This window comes from Mobula birostris, chromosome 1 (assembly GCF_030028105.1).
Source record: "Mobula birostris isolate sMobBir1 chromosome 1, sMobBir1.hap1, whole genome shotgun sequence".
Classification (NCBI taxonomy): domain Eukaryota; kingdom Metazoa; phylum Chordata; class Chondrichthyes; order Myliobatiformes; family Myliobatidae; genus Mobula; species Mobula birostris.
Window position 1 is genome coordinate 127514606 of NC_092370.1, and position 15757 is coordinate 127530362.

Sequence of the window (15757 nt, forward strand, 5' to 3'; positions counted from 1 at the left end):
TGAAAGGTAATAACAAGATACAGTATAGAGTATGACAGAGAGAGTGCAATGTAGGCAGACAATAAAGTGCAAGGTCCATAATGAAGAAGATTCTGAGCTTAAGAGTTCATCTTTAACGTACAAGAGGGCCATCAAATAATCTTATAATAGCAGCACAGAAGCTGTCCTTGAGCCTGGTGCCACGTGTTTTCAAACTCTTGTATCTCCTACCTGATGGAAGCAGGGAGAAGAGAGAATGGCTGGAGTGGGAAGCAGTCTTTGATTACTTTGGCTGCTTTTCTGAGGCAGTGAGAAGTGTAGACAGAGTTCATGCAGGTAAGATTGTATCTCGTGGACAGAGCTGTGTCCACAGCTCTCTGGAATTTCAGGATGCACTTCGCTCCTGTCCCCACCCACCATCACCAGCTCTACACCAGGCGAGTGCTGGCGCAGGAATAATAGTTCTATTCAGCTGAACATGGTCACTTACTTTGTACTGATAGGTAAATGCAGGGAGGTACTTGAATTAATTTACTTCATTTTAAGTGTTTGAAATGATTTGTTAGTCATTTGTTTTTAATGTTTTAGTGATGTGTTAAAATTATTTCAATCTTATGGGCTTATCAATGTGCCTGGCTAACAGAGTCATTCAAAATATGGTTCCTATACCTTTGACTTCTGTCTCAGGCTATCAGAATATTCAAAGATATTCAGTGTACAGCAGAGAACCTCCTGCTGCCTAGTCACCCCGAAGCCTTGTTGGATCTCACAGCTTAGATGAAAAATTGGGAGGCCCAAGATTAATAGAATCCACACTTCCATAACAGGTTCATCCAATCATGGGGAATGTTCAAAGCCAATAAATCCAAGCTATGTTATGCCTTTTAGACATTTATTACTTGGTGTCCAGAAAAAGTGCTCATATGTTACATTGTGTCACATGATTACATTCACCAATATGGCTGCCCTGATTGTATCTGTTGCTACATTTCTGAAGCCCTCACAACAAGATCTTCCATTTATAGAACACCCTTACAAATATTGCAAGACTTTTTATGGCGAAAAAATGATGCTGATGGTGGAAGGCCATAAACTTGGTCAAAGGGAAGGGCTAAAACAAGTGTGTTAAGGAGAGAGACAAATGGTGGAAAAGTCTTGGTTGGGAGTTCTTTGGTTACTGGAAGCAAAGTTGAAAGCAATGGTAAGGAAATTTTGTGCGAAGGGGAGTAAGAGGCCAGAATTAAAGGAGTGCCTATATCCTAAAGGGTTAGAGGGCTGGAGGTGATTACAGTGATAGGGGTTTGTATGTGGGGAGAGCTTAGAAAATTCAGTGAATAATTTAACATCAAAATGGAGTTTAACCCTGTCGATGTAGGTCAGCAAAGCAGTTATGGATTAATAGGGCAAGAAGAGTTAATGCATTTTCAGAAGAATTTGTGATGGTCATATGTGTATGCCAAGTAACCATACATAAAGTCAACAAACAATTGAGGAATCCGGAAATTTATAATTAAGCTTATGGAGGAAAAGTGCCAGTTTTGTTGTAATAAAACAAAACCAGGAAAACAAAGGAAGGAACACAAACTGAATCCAACATTTCAAAGTCTTAAGCTGAGCCCTGTGTCAATGTTGGTTGTTTATTAGCTTGTGTTTTTAATTGTGTAAAATGATGATTCAAATTCCTTCTTAGCCTTTCAGTGTGTTGGAAATGAGCTGCCATCACAGAATTCGGTTTGAGCAAAGTCTAAGAACCATGAACCCTGTAGGTTCATTCCACTCTCAGAGAATCGGTCCTTCAAACACTGCTTCAGAGATGCTGCCAAACTTCAGGAAAGAGTCACATGGTGGTTATATAATCCAGAAGCCTGGAGTAAAGAACTGGAAACAAAGTTATAGTTGTGCATTTGGCAATAAACATGCGTCCACACAGGTGGAACGAAAGGTGAATTTGCTGCAGCATCTCAGCCACATGGTATCATATAAGCAGCAATCAAAATAAGAACAAAACTAATTATACACACTTATTCAGGAAAGAACACTATAAGAACAACAAAATACAAAGTCCATTTTATTGGAAAGTAATCCTAGAGGACATGGTATTGCTATACCAAGGTAGTCATTAGGGTTATGCCAGTTTGCTGAAGAGCCAAGTGGCTGAGACCAATTGTTCATGAAGCTGGTGATGTGGGACTTAAGGTTTCTGTACCTCCTGCCCAAGTCTCTGAAGAAACCTTGGCCCAGCTAGTGGGATCTTTGAAGCTGGTTGTTGCCTTCTTGCAATACTTCTGATGGTAGGGAGGGATGTGCCTGTAATGGATGAGGCTACCACCTTCTGCAGCTTCTACGTTCCTACACATTCCAATTACTGTACCAGACCATGACACAAGCAGTCAGGAATCTCAAACCTGCCACTGGGCAACTAAAAATCAAATAAGGACAAGACCGGACAAAGACAGTATGATATCCTTAAAACTGCTGTGTCTGGTGTGTCCAGTGCTCCTGATGCAGCCTCCTGCACATTGGTGAGACCTGTCATAAACTGGGGGACCACTACGTCGACGCCTCAGCGCCATCCACTACAAACGAGACTACCAGGTGGCCGAACATTTTAATTCCGATTTCCGTTCTGATGTGTTGGCCTATGGCTTTCTCGTGCCAAGATGAGGCCACCCTCAGGGTGAAGAATGCACACCTTATATTCTGTCTGGGCACCCTCCAATCTGATGGCATGAATATCGATTTCTCCTTCTAGTAAACAAATCCCACCCCCTTCCTCTATTCCCCATTCTGACCTTTTACATCTTCTCACTTGCCTTATTACTTCCCCCAGGGTCCCCTCCTCCTTCCCTTTCACCTATGCTCTACTCCCCTTTCCTATCAGATTCTTTCTTCTCTAGCCCTTGACCTTTCCCACCCACTTGGCTTCACCTTTCACCTTCCAAATAGCCTCCTTCCCCTCCCCCCACCTTTTTATTCTGGCATCTTTCCCCTTCCTTCTCAGTCCTGAAGAGGAGTCTCGAACGAAAATGTCACCCCTTTATTCCTCTCTATAGATGCTGTCTGACCTGCTGAGATTCACCAGCATTTTGAATGTGTTGCTTTGGATCTCCAGCATCTACCGATTTTCTTGTTTTTATAATCCAACGTCCTTTGGGAAAGAAAATCTAAGGCATCGCCCTCCAGACCATCAAGGTGGTTGAGTTATTGGCTTTCTGGAATAGCATTCAGTTGTAACAAAGCTCATCATCAAACCAGGATACGAATTGGTGAGAATTTCTAGAGTACAATGACCACAGTGGTTTATTGAAGTGTCTCACCACCACTCTCTCAAGGGCAACAACTGAGGGGAAGTAATTGCTGGCCTTGTCAGTGACATCCTCATTTCATGAAGGAGTAATATATGTAGTGGGCTGAGTAGTGAACTTCATTGTCACAGCACAGAAATGGGTTCTTCATCCCATTGCATTCATGTTGATCGTTTTGTCCATCTGCATAAGTCCTATTTGCCATCATTACAGCAATATCCCTCTTTGCCTTAACTATGTTAGTGTTTTCTAAATCCCTCTGTAGGGAATATATATCTGATTCTACCCCCTCCTCTGGCAGCATGTTTCAGATATCAACCACTTTGTGTAAAAAAATTACTCCTCAGATTCCCTTTAAAAATCCTTCCTCTAACCTTAAGCATTTTGTTTTGATACTCCTATCATGAAAGAAAAAGATTAAAACCATCTGCTCCAAATATGCTTTCCCTACTCTTAGATACTTCACCCCTTGGCCTGCAGGGAAAACAAATCCAATCTGTCTAAGCTCTTCCCACAACTAACATCCTACAATCTCGGCAACATCCTGGTGAACCTTTCCTGTGCAAAAGCACCTTGAGTGAATGGAGTAAATGGCATTTTATTAAATGGTTAGGCATTGACCTATATAGATACCATCTACAATCCATAAATTTCACTGTCAGATTACATTATATTTTCAGTTCAATGGAAGTTCTTCAGCAGCTGGAACTACATTCCTCAAGGTGCTTCCAGTAATAACCTTGCATTAAAACTTCACAGCAATTATTTAAGGGCGACAAATATTTTTAAAGAAAGCTTCAAAGCTTTACCTAACGAAATTGATCCCACACAATTTAAAAATTCTGATCGTAGTTTTCTAGTCCCTCAGGACCCCACACACCCATCTTTGTTTGTAACCTCTGCCAGTCCACAACAGCCTTCGAATTCTGCGCTGCTCCAATCTGACCCTCGCAGAAGTCTGATTTTAACATTCCCTCATTAACAACTGCGCCTTTGGTGGTCATGCTTCAAAGGTTTCCACGTCACTTCTTGTTCCATTTTCATGCATCTGAGATCCCATTCACTTCTTCCAGTCAGCTCAGTAAAGTACAATGGTTGCTCAGTGTAAGACCAGTGTTAGGAACTCTACTGTTGACATAAATATCTGTCCTGATCTCTTTGGACATTGTTGAAATTTGGTCTTAATGGAGCAACACGGTGACCACCAGGTAGTGCTGTGGCCTCACAGGTCTGCAATCCTCACCTATGGTACTTACACTGTAATGTTAGCTCTAATATCCTATCCCCACAGACAATGCTTTCATCAGCTGAGTTCTGCCCTCAATTTCTGTTTTCAATACAATCTACCCTTTCATCTGAGGTAAAGGTATAAACAAAGTGTTCTTTATTGGAAGTAGTAACTTAAGCGATGACTGAATAAAGTAGTAATACTACTACAGGCCATCAATAGGTTACAAACATCTGACTTATGGGCACTCCTATATATGAACAAGTTCCCACAGTATTATTAAATTCAGAAGTCCAGATGTACGTGCATACATTTGCTCCTATGAATGACAGAACCAGTGGCCTCTCACTCTCTCCACTTTTATCACTTCTTGTCAGCCTTATTCCATTTATTACAATGCAATGCCAGTGTGCTCGTGAGGTAACTAAAACTGTGGAGAGGATACTTTATACTTTATTGTCGCCAAACAATTGATACTAGAGCGTACAATCATCACAGCGATATTTGATTCTGCTCTTCATGCTCCTTGGAGTACAAATCGATATTAAATATGAAAAATTTAAATTATAAATATTTACTAACAATTTGTACTCCAGGGAGCACAAAGGATTATGCCTTCCTAATGTTGAATCAGGTTCACGAGTCTGGTGAGTGAGTCAGAAAACACCGACTGCGAAAAAGTATATTCATTATTTATTTACTAACAGCAAAAATTCAACCAAACATTCACGTCCCCCAAATTGCAGAAACTACAAAACTGAATATTCAACTAACAAACATTCAATGAACATATTAAAAGCGTGCGAAGAGCATACCTTCCCAATGGCTATGTGCACCAGTTGCCTTAAACAAAGGAAGAGAACATGAACCTCCCACATGTGCTGTCTGGACACCCAGGATATTTGAAACTGGACACCAGGCAGCTAACCAATGGGAAAGCAGCTGTAGCTTCTCAACTAACCAATCATGACGGAAGAGACTGTTGACAATCAGAATGAGCCACACCTTCACAAGACACCCTTCAAAAGTTGTGAACGTGATAATCCAACCCTCAGACTAGTATGGCTCTCGCAAACTCCCTAAATTACATCTGAAACATAAAAGTGCAATACCCAGTACTGTAAACCCAATAGTCACCTCCCAGTGTACTACACCAGCATCCCTGTTCCCCAACAGGCCACCAGCCCCACCACGGAGTGAAATAGCTAATGAGCTGGTCCCCCACTTATACATTGACTCTGAGATATGATCAACCAGGTGAGTGATGTTACCCGATCCATCAAGAATGTAGGTGCAGCATTCTTGACCAATAACACCATGAATGCCACCTTCCTTTGTAAACAGGTGAGCTAAGGTCATCAAAGTCAGTTCCCAGAACAGTCTGGCTGCCCTACGCTGAGGAAGACTATCCTTCAAAACCCTCCTGCCTTTGTAATAGCCCTCTCACCAACCAGCACGAGTGAAGTTCTCATCCTAGGGCACTTGGGTGTTACACATACGGCACCACATATCAACCGCACCACGAGTAGGCCTAGGGATTCCATATCCAATAAAGTGCCCAGCATTGCAACACCATCTGGCATAGACACAGCCGCCCTAGGGTACTGCTCCTGCTCACACTTGCCATCCATCTTGAACCTTGTACTTGTCCTCAACTTACCACCTGCACCAACACTCTGCCAGGTGGAAAAATCACTTTAAGAGTCAGGACCTTCCAATTAAACAAATGGTACGTAGGGAAATACCAGCCCTTAAAGGCACTTACTTCACCAGGGCCATTGAGGTTCAAGAGTCGAGTGCACAAACACCTATCATCTCTGGGAGGGAAGTCACATGCTTCTTCATAAGCTATCGTGAAGGAGACCAGGATGGCAATGTTTGGTTGTTGGTAGGTAGGGTTAATACCTGACTTGTGAGCACTTGTGAGTTATGTTCCGGCTGGACTTAGTCCTTAAACTGCTGGAGAACAGTGCGGAAAGAACAGGTGCTGTTTTCTCCCAGTAGGGATTAGTTTTTAGTTCCAAGTGCTCCTGTCACGTTTTGTCACCCTGCAACCTTATCCTTCAATTTCTTTGAATTATGGAGGACAGAATATATATAATTGTCTCTCTCCAGCAGACCTCATCATGATCATCATGACTCCAGTACTTCTACTATTTTTTAATGTTTCTTAATTGTACGTATGGGTTTTTTTGTGTTCTATTGCTGAGCAGCAGTAAACCATCTGATTGGCCTATCAGAGTTCCTCTTTGGGAACTAGTTGACTTGATCAGCATTTCTGATCTGGCTATTGTTCACGATTGCACTTAATAATAAAAAAATCCCTACGGCTCCCTCATACTCTGGGTTGAGATTGGCTGGAATCGACTACACACTCCCAGCTTCCGCAAACCAGAATGCCAAAACCCAAGCAGTCAGATAGTTTCCCCAACAGTCTTTTTCCTTGTAAAAGGGGTCAATATCAGCAGCTTCCCTTCTGCAATGTAGTAAGGAATCTTCATACATATTCAACAATCTGACCTATTGGTCCAGTGTGCAAATTCAAACATTGGTATGATGTGCCATACCCAAAAACGTGTCACAGGATCTCCCACCACGTCAGCATCCACCACTTCGCCGTTCTGTAATGCAGGGAGATACAATTGCATTTGCTCCTGATTAGTCACTGGATATTTAAAAAACACAAAAGCAACAGAACTACTAGATTTGCTCCCCAAATTCCCTCTGAAATGTGGGCATCTCATGTCTGGAATAAAGTTGCCTAAATTTCTACCCCATCAACTCAAATTTCACATAGCTACTATGAAATGGGTCATCCCTAAAACCGATTGCATGGGGAAAATAAGTGATAAAGTAACAGATTAAGACAACACGTTAATAACAAGAAACAAATTAAGTGACAAAACAAACACAAGAAACAAAGTAACAGATTAGAACACAAAACACAAAGCCCAGGCTGTGCTCTTCTTCTTTAAAACTTACTATGGAACTGCAAGAACTCAAAATAGACAGTTAATTTCTCAGAGAAATAGCGTACTTACCAGAGGACAACTTGGAAGGAAAAAGCAATTGGCTGGAGCCCAACACATTCACAGAGTCTTTTAAAGGCAAAGTCTTCATACACACACACAAGCAAATTAACACGTGTGACCACACTTCACATTCCTCTGTATTCAAATCATTCACACTATATACGAGGAAGAAGGAAGCAGGTCAAATGACCCCCTCTCTACAACAATGAGGTGCTAACACCCCTGCTTCCCACTGCTGGCAAATATTAGCCATAGCCCTTTGTAAGGAATCCTAAATAGAAGGCGAGGAATCTGACAGAGGACAAAAGGAGCCCTTATCCGCAGAGGGCTTGAAAAATAACCCCTCCCCCTCCACGGCCTCCCTCTCTTGCTTTCCCGGACAGTTCTTCCTCCACATTGCATAGAAGGTGGGGTGGAAACCCCTGTTACCTGCTCCTCTGGGACCCCAGCATTAAACATTGCTAAAAACATTTCTTTATTGGATATGTGGGATCCCCACTCCCCTTCTGCTTATCCAACTTCTGTACCTGGTGACACGCACCCTCTTCTACATACTCTAAACCTTGCAATAATTGAATCACTGTACTTATCGGATGACCAGCAGCTGGTGCTATTAAATATAGAACTACTCATTCTATTTGAAAAGCCGCCACCATAACCACATGTCCTCTCATTCCAGAAGTTAGTTCAATATCCTCTGGCAGGCTATCACTATCGCGATATAATTCTGTGATATTGGTGTAGAACTTTTCTCTGCTCCTCTGCTTGGGGTTTTAAATTCCATTCAGTAAGAGTGGGATACCTGCAGTAAGTTTAACAGCAGCCGTTACTCGAACCCATGCAGATGCATGATGCTCAGAGGAAGCAGGCAGTGTTCTCAGAGTGTTAATGATTGCATGTTCGGATGATAGGCTCCCTAAGGCACCTACCTCTTTATTAGATAGGCTCACTCTGGTAAACCCCCCCCCCCATCCCATAATCTCAATAACCACGCGGTCAAAGACTCCCCAGCCTCTTGTCTGCACCTATCCCCTAAACTCGCTAATTCCTTAGCGGAGAATTCCCTGACCTCTGTTGTCTTGAAGATGCCCATTACACTATCTCTCACACATTGCTGGTCCTCCTCCCCTTTCTAAGAAGAAGGAGGCATGGTGGGAGAGGGAACACGTGATCGCTGGCCTGGCTCATACTGTTTCAGACACGCAATGGAGAGGATTAAACTGAGGGGCTCATGCTACTCTCTCTCCCTCATTTTCATCATCCAGCCAGACATCCCCATTCCCCGGCCCCGCAGTAGAATCATTGGCCCGCCTCATCATGGATTGAGTCTTAACAGGGCCGTGCTCCCAGCCAGCTTGCCGTGCAGCGTCTAAGTGCTGTAGCTTCATTAACTGAAAAACTATCCATTTTCTTATCCTCCAACCTTGCAGCCATACCCTGAGCTATCAATAGTGATTTTCTCTAGGAAAAAGCAAAGATTTAAGTATGGAAACGACATTGTGTCCCATTTCGACTTCGGCAAAATCTAACTGGTCTGACCCATCTACTGGTATTCCAACACCCGTCAGTGGGTTAATGAGACTTCCAAAGCCTTCTCTCGGACTCTGCATCTCTCATACTCAGGGGCTACTCTTTTAAATAACCTTTTAAAGAGATGCATTTCTGTTCAAAATGCCATACCCTGTTTGCTCGATGTTGAATCAGGTTCGCGGGTCTAGCAAGTGAGTCAGAAAGCATTGGCTGTGAATAAGAATATAAATCACTTATTTACGAACAATAAAAATTTGACAAAGCATTCATGTTCCCCAAGTTACAGAACCTACAAAGCTGAATATTCAACAAACATACATTCAATGAACATACTTAGCCAGAAGTTTGTGCAGAGCATACCTTCCCAATGGCATGTACACCACTTGCCTTAAACAAAGAAAGAGAGCAGGAACCTCCCACACGTGCTCCCTATATACCTAGGATATTTGAAACTGGACACCAGGCAGCTAACCAACAGGAAAAGCAGCTGCAGCTTCTAAAGTAACCAATCACAACATAGATGACTGTTGACAATCAGAGTGATCCATGCCCCCACAAGACAGTCTTTCACTGTAAGATCTCTTCTGTCCAGCTCTATCTCAGCACTACATTGGAGTGTTGGCTTAGGTTTCAGACAGCGGGTAGAACCGCTGCCTCACAGCCCCAGTGACCCAGGTCCGAGCCAGGCCTCTGGTACTATCTGTGTTGAGTTTGTATGTTCTCCATGTGACTGTGTGGCTTTCCAGACTCCTCTGCAAACTGGAAGTGTAATTAGCCTCCATTTGTCACACTTTGTTTGTCCTTGCACTTTATTTGTCTGTCTGCACTACATTTTCCCCTATGTATCGGTACATGTGACAATAATATGCCAATACCAATGCTGTAAATTGCTCCAAGTGTGTCCGTGAGTGGTAGAAGCTGAGGCAGGTGGAGTTTATGGGAATCTTGGGAGAATAAAATGGGATTAGTGTAGGTATAATAAAAATGGGCACTTGATGGGGCAGTTTCTCTGTTACATGTCATCTGTTCTGAGGTACAGTGAAAAGTTTGCCTACCATACATGCAGACCATTTCATCACGTCAGTACATTGTGTCATGGTGAGCGCTTGCAGGACTAGACCAAAGTACGGAATAACGACAGACTCCCTCTGTCATGGTGGTCACTGGCACTGACCCAAAACAGGTGTGGCGGACAGCAGCCTCCGTCGCAGTAAGCACCAACAACGACTCGACCCAGGTGTGGAGGAATGGCAGAATCCCCACGGAGAGATGGAGACAAGACTTTAGACAGAGCATTGGCTGCATGGCCAAGCAACACCACAAGACATCATTCTCCACAAACACACAGTAGGCTGAGAGTCCTCTGTAAATAACCATTGAATGCAGGAATTACGTGATGGTCGCGGTTAACTCGAGAAGATGAAACTGAAAGCACATGGGTCTAACAATCAGTAAATACAGGGGTTCAAGAAGCTCTGAATCCCAACACACTATGACAAGATGCAGAAGCCCACGGGGCTTATGACACATTGAGGTAATACAAGGGAAAGCCAATAACAGAACGCAGAATAAAGTGTTACAGAGAAAGTGCAGTGCAGGCAAACAATAAGGTGCAAGACTTTGATAAGGTAGATGGTGAGGTCAAGACTCCATCATATCTCACAAGAGGTCCTTTCAATAATCTTATAACAGAAGCTGTCCTTGAGCCTGGTGGTAGAATGCTTTGGGGCTTTTGTATCTTCTACCCAATGGGGGGGAGTGGGTAGAGAAGAGAGAATATCTGGGGTCGGAGGGTCTTTGACAATAGGAGGGGGGTAGAGAAGAGAGAATGTCTAGGATTGAATGGGCTTTTAATCAAGCTGGCTGCTTTACTGAGGAGTGAGAAGTATAGATGGAATCCATGGAGGCTAGTTTTCATGGCGTGTTAAATTGTGTATACAACTCATAGCAGTTTCTTGTGGTCTTGGACAGAGCAGTTGCCATACCAGGACATGGTTCATTTGGATAGGATGCTTTGTGGGGTGCATCAATCAAGATTGTGAAAGATAAATGAGGGCATGCCAAATTTCATTGCCCTTCCCAGGAAGTAGAGGTGCTGGTGTTTTATGGTCCCACTCAGGACCATCAGGGCATTGTCTCTGACACCATCACCAACCTCATCAACTCTGGAGATCTCTTATCCACTACCACCATAGTTCCCTTACACCACACTGCTTGTTTCTACCTCCTACCCAAGATCTACAAACCCAACTGCCTGGTAGGCCGATTGTTTCTACCTGCTGCTGCCTCATGGAACTTGACTCCATTTTTTGCACCTTGGTTCAGTCCCTTCCCACGTACATCCGTGACTCTTCACATGCTCTCAATCTCCCCAACAACTTTTAATTCCCCGGCCCAGATCACCTCATTTTCACCAAAGATGTCCAGTCCCTATATACTGTACTTCTATCCTCCATTAAGGCATTTAAATTCTCTGCTTCTTTATTGACAACAGACCCAACCAGTTCCCCTCTGTTATTACCCTCCTCGATCTGGCAGAACTGGTCTTCACCCTCAGCAATTTCTTTTTTTGGCCACACCCGTTTTTTCCGGACTCAAGAGGTAGCCATGGGCACCCACATGGGCCCCAGCTATGCCTGCCTTTTCATTGTCTACATAGAATGATTCGGATTCCAAGCTTTCCCTCGTAATGCTCCCTAATTCTTTTTGTGTTTCATTGACTAGTTCATTGGTGCTGCTTTATGCACCTATGCTATGCTAGTCAATTTCATCAACTTTGCTCCAACTTCAACTCTGGCCTTAGATTCACTCAGTCCATTTCTGACACCCCTCTCCCCTTTCTTGATCTCTCTGTCTCCATCACTGGAGATATACCGTCTGCTCATATGTCTTATAAGCTTACTGATTCCCATAGCTGTCTTGACTATACCTCCTCCCACCTCGTCTCCTGTAAAAATGCTATTCCCTTTTCTCAGTTCCTTCTTCGTTTCTGCATTTTTTCTCAGAATGAAGCTTTCCTTTCCAGAACATCAGAGATGTCCTTCTTCTTCAAAGAAAGGGGTTTCCATTCCTCCACTGATGATACTGTCCTCACCCACATCTCCTCCATTTCCCAGACATCCACACTCACCCCATCTTCCCACAACTATAACAGGGATAGAGTTCCTGTTGTCCTCATCTACCACCCCATGAGTCTTCACATCCAACACATTATTCTCTGTAACTTCTGTGATCTCCAACAAGACCCTACCACCAGTCAAATCTTTACCTCCTCACCACTCCCTGCTTTCTGTACTCCCACTGTGATTCCCCTGTCCATTCATCCCTCCCCACTAATCTCCCTCCTGATACTTACCCTGCAAGCAGCAGAAGTGCTACACCTGCCCATTGACCTCCACCCTCACCTTCATGCATGGCCCCAAACAATCCATCCTTGTGAGGCAACAATTCCCCTGTAGGAGTTGTCTATTCTATCTGGTGTTCCAGATGCGCTTCCTCTACGTCGATGAGACCCGACATAGATTGGGGGACCACTTTGTTGAGCACCTCGGCTCCATCCGCAAGAAGTGGAGTTTCCTGGTGGCCAATCAATTCAGTTCCTACCCCCACTCCCATTTTGACATAGTCCATGGCTTCCCCTTCTGCCATGATGAGGCCACACTCAGGCTGAAGGAGCAATACCTCATATACCAACTAAGCGGCTTCCAACCTGATGACATGAACATCAATTCCTTCAACTTCCAGTAATGTTTCCCTCTTCATTTCCCCACACTGGTCTCCTCATCTGCCTATCACCTCCCCTCAGTGCCCCTCCTCCTTCCCTTTCTCTGAAGATCCGCTCTTCTCTTCTATCAGATGCCTTCTTCTCCAGACCTTTGTCTTTTCCACTTATCACCTTCCAGCTTCTTACGTCAGCCCCTCCCCCACCCAGCTGTCTTCATCCATCACCTTCCAGCGTGTCCTCCTTCCTCTCCTCCACCTTCTTATTCTGGCACCCTCCCTCTTGCCTTCCAGTCCTGGCGAAGAGTCTCAGTCTGAAACCTCAACTGTTTATTAATTTCCATGGATGCTGCCTGACCTGCTCAGTTCCTCCAGCATTTTGTGTGTGTTGCTCTATAATTTAGTGCCTATTTCTGTCCTAAAGTGGGAGGTACACCTTCTAACTCAAGAAGCAACATGTAAATCTATTTGAACACTTTGCAGCCCAGGATGCTTAACCAATGGAACACTACAGATCACCTCTTGTACTGGCATAGACTTGTCTTTGATTTACATCTCTCTGTTGCACTAAGGTCTCATTACTTGTTCCTCACTATCTTGAATAACTTAAGTATTATTTATATTTTGTGGCCTCTTTATTAGGTATACCTTCTCCTGAATGCAAATATTTTTCCAGCCGATGAGCGTGGCAGCAACCGAATGCATACAAGCATGCAGACATGGTCAAGAGGCTCAGCTGTTGTTCAGATCAACCATCAGAATGGGGGAAGAAATGTGACCTTGACTGTGGAATGATAGTTGGTGCCAGACAGGGTGGTTTGAGTATCTGAGAAACTACTGATTTCCCAGGGTTTTCACGCACACACCTCTAGAGTTTACAGAGAATGGTGCCAAATACACACAGAAAAATCGAGTGAGCAGCAATTCTGCCGCTGAGAATGCCTTGTTGATGAGAGAGGTCAGAGGAGAATGGCCAGACTGGCTCAAGCTGACCGGAAGCCGACGGTAACTCAAATAACCACGGATTACAACAGTGGCGTGCAGAAGAACGTCGCCGAACGCACAATACGTCGGCCCTTTGGAGTGGATGGGCTACCGCAGCAGAAGACCATGAACATACACTCGGTGGCCACATTATTAGGTACCTAATGAAATGGCAACTGAATGTATATTCTCTGTGTTGTCTATACCTACGTACGGGCGATGCAGCTGCAAGCATTTCTTAACACCTGTACCTCAACGTACTCGTGCATTTTTAACATAAAGATTATGCTTCATAAAGTAAATATACAAAAACACAGTGCAAAATTGTTTATATTCTTGTGTTTATTCGGCCAATGCATTATGCATAGTCAATTTATGACAATAATCTCGATTTGACATTGTCTTCGCTCGTAGGAACCTCACTCGCGGTGCCCAACCGGGAGCAATGCCAGCAGAAGACGGCGACAGATCCAAAACCAGCGCTCCTCCCTCTGGGCCGGAGAAGCATTTGATCGACAAGAGAGGCGTTGCAATGCGTGTGGGGTTGACCATCTGAACTGACGCGAAGCTGTGGTAAAACAGGCAGGTAGTTCCCTTAACCGTCTCTGCAATTTGTTCACTTTGCGGCTGCCGGTCTGGATTCCACGTAGACTTATTTTTTATATGTTTATTTTTTAATTTTTGCAGACAGAGGCCGGACTGCCTTCGCGGCCATTTGTTTATTTTATTATTACTTGCAAGTGCGGTCGAAGAGAATGGCTACATCCAGATTCTTGTCCTCCTTTCCCCTGCTGCTGTCTCTTTTCATGGGCTATTTGCGGGGCTCTCTGCAAGAATCCGAAGCGGTGGACCCACACAGCAAGCACCTCTACGATGCGGACCTGTTCAGCCACGCAGTGCAAACCACCCCTCACTTCATCATGTTCTTTGCGCCCTGGTAAAGTTAGCTTGGCATCTTTAATCTTCTGTTGATTATATCATGTGTTTATTTTGGCAGTGCGGGGGTGGATTACAAACTTTAATGTGGTATCGAACTCGGGTGATATTTGCACATGATACTTTGTAAAAGTGCCTAGCTGAGGAAGATAATATTCAAAGTTCACAACCGGTTCCTGCTCGAAGTAAAATCTCAGGCTGAGTATATAATAGTGCATTACTAAGGGAATTATGAAAGGATATATATAATTTGCACGATAGATTGCTATGCCCATTGTACTGAATTTCATCCTCCACCCATGTGGCCTGCGTGAGCTGTATACGTGGCACCCGAAGAAAAGCAATGGAAGATCAAGTTACGTAACGTGCTTTTGCAAAAGCTGGCCTTTTTGTTTTTAGGGCGAGTGATTTCAGTAGTTATGTGTAAACACCGTCTGTGTCAAAGCTGCTGTCAGTGAGTGGTTACCGGTGCAACCATTTAATCTCACTCTGGCAAGGAGTATCGTGATACTTAATCAGATCTTCCTCACTCTGCACTTCCTGTTAAATAGACAAACCGTAAAGTTCCTTACTATGAGCCAGGCCGTGCATCACTTCAAACCCCTTTCCTTTCGTTTGAAGTCTAACATTACGACGTTAGAAGAAACCAAATCAATAGGTGCTGACTTTTGAAATCTGAACTATAGCGGCATTTTATACTGCAAAATGTAAAAATTATTTTGGTTCATAGTTTGCTAACTTTTGCAACGTTTTAATACTGGTAGAATATTTTTTAGAGATACTTTTACACCACTACGTCAGTGAAAGTTTTTTAAAAGTACGGTCCTTGTAGCTACTCCATTGCATCTTGGAAAAAGGCAACTTTTCTTATAAACTATTCCTGGTTTTCACTGAAGTTCACCGAAAATTGACCTATTTCATTTGGCTACAGATTAGCTGTCCACCTACCTCAGCTTTCAATTGTGGGTCTCTGGAAGGACGTACATCTTAATTTGAGCTCAGCAGGCAGTCTGGTGTGAGTGCCCAGCAACTTCAAATTTCTT

The 15757-nt window shown here is 43.7% G+C and overlaps 1 protein-coding gene across 4 annotated transcripts in view; it reads left to right on the plus strand.

Moving 5' to 3' along the window:
* The first annotated feature begins 14278 nt into the window (after window positions 1-14278).
* txndc5 (thioredoxin domain containing 5) overlaps window positions 14279-15757 on the plus strand; it is a 31670-nt gene continuing 30191 nt past the window's right edge. For 2 of the 4 annotated variants that reach the window (XM_072261831.1, XM_072261859.1), the window contains exon 1: window positions 14371-14715. In XM_072261831.1, coding sequence (XP_072117932.1) covers window positions 14534-14715 — 182 coding nt within the window. In that variant the 5' untranslated portion in view covers window positions 14371-14533. The other 2 variants (XM_072261841.1, XM_072261850.1) reach the window with 2 other exon arrangements.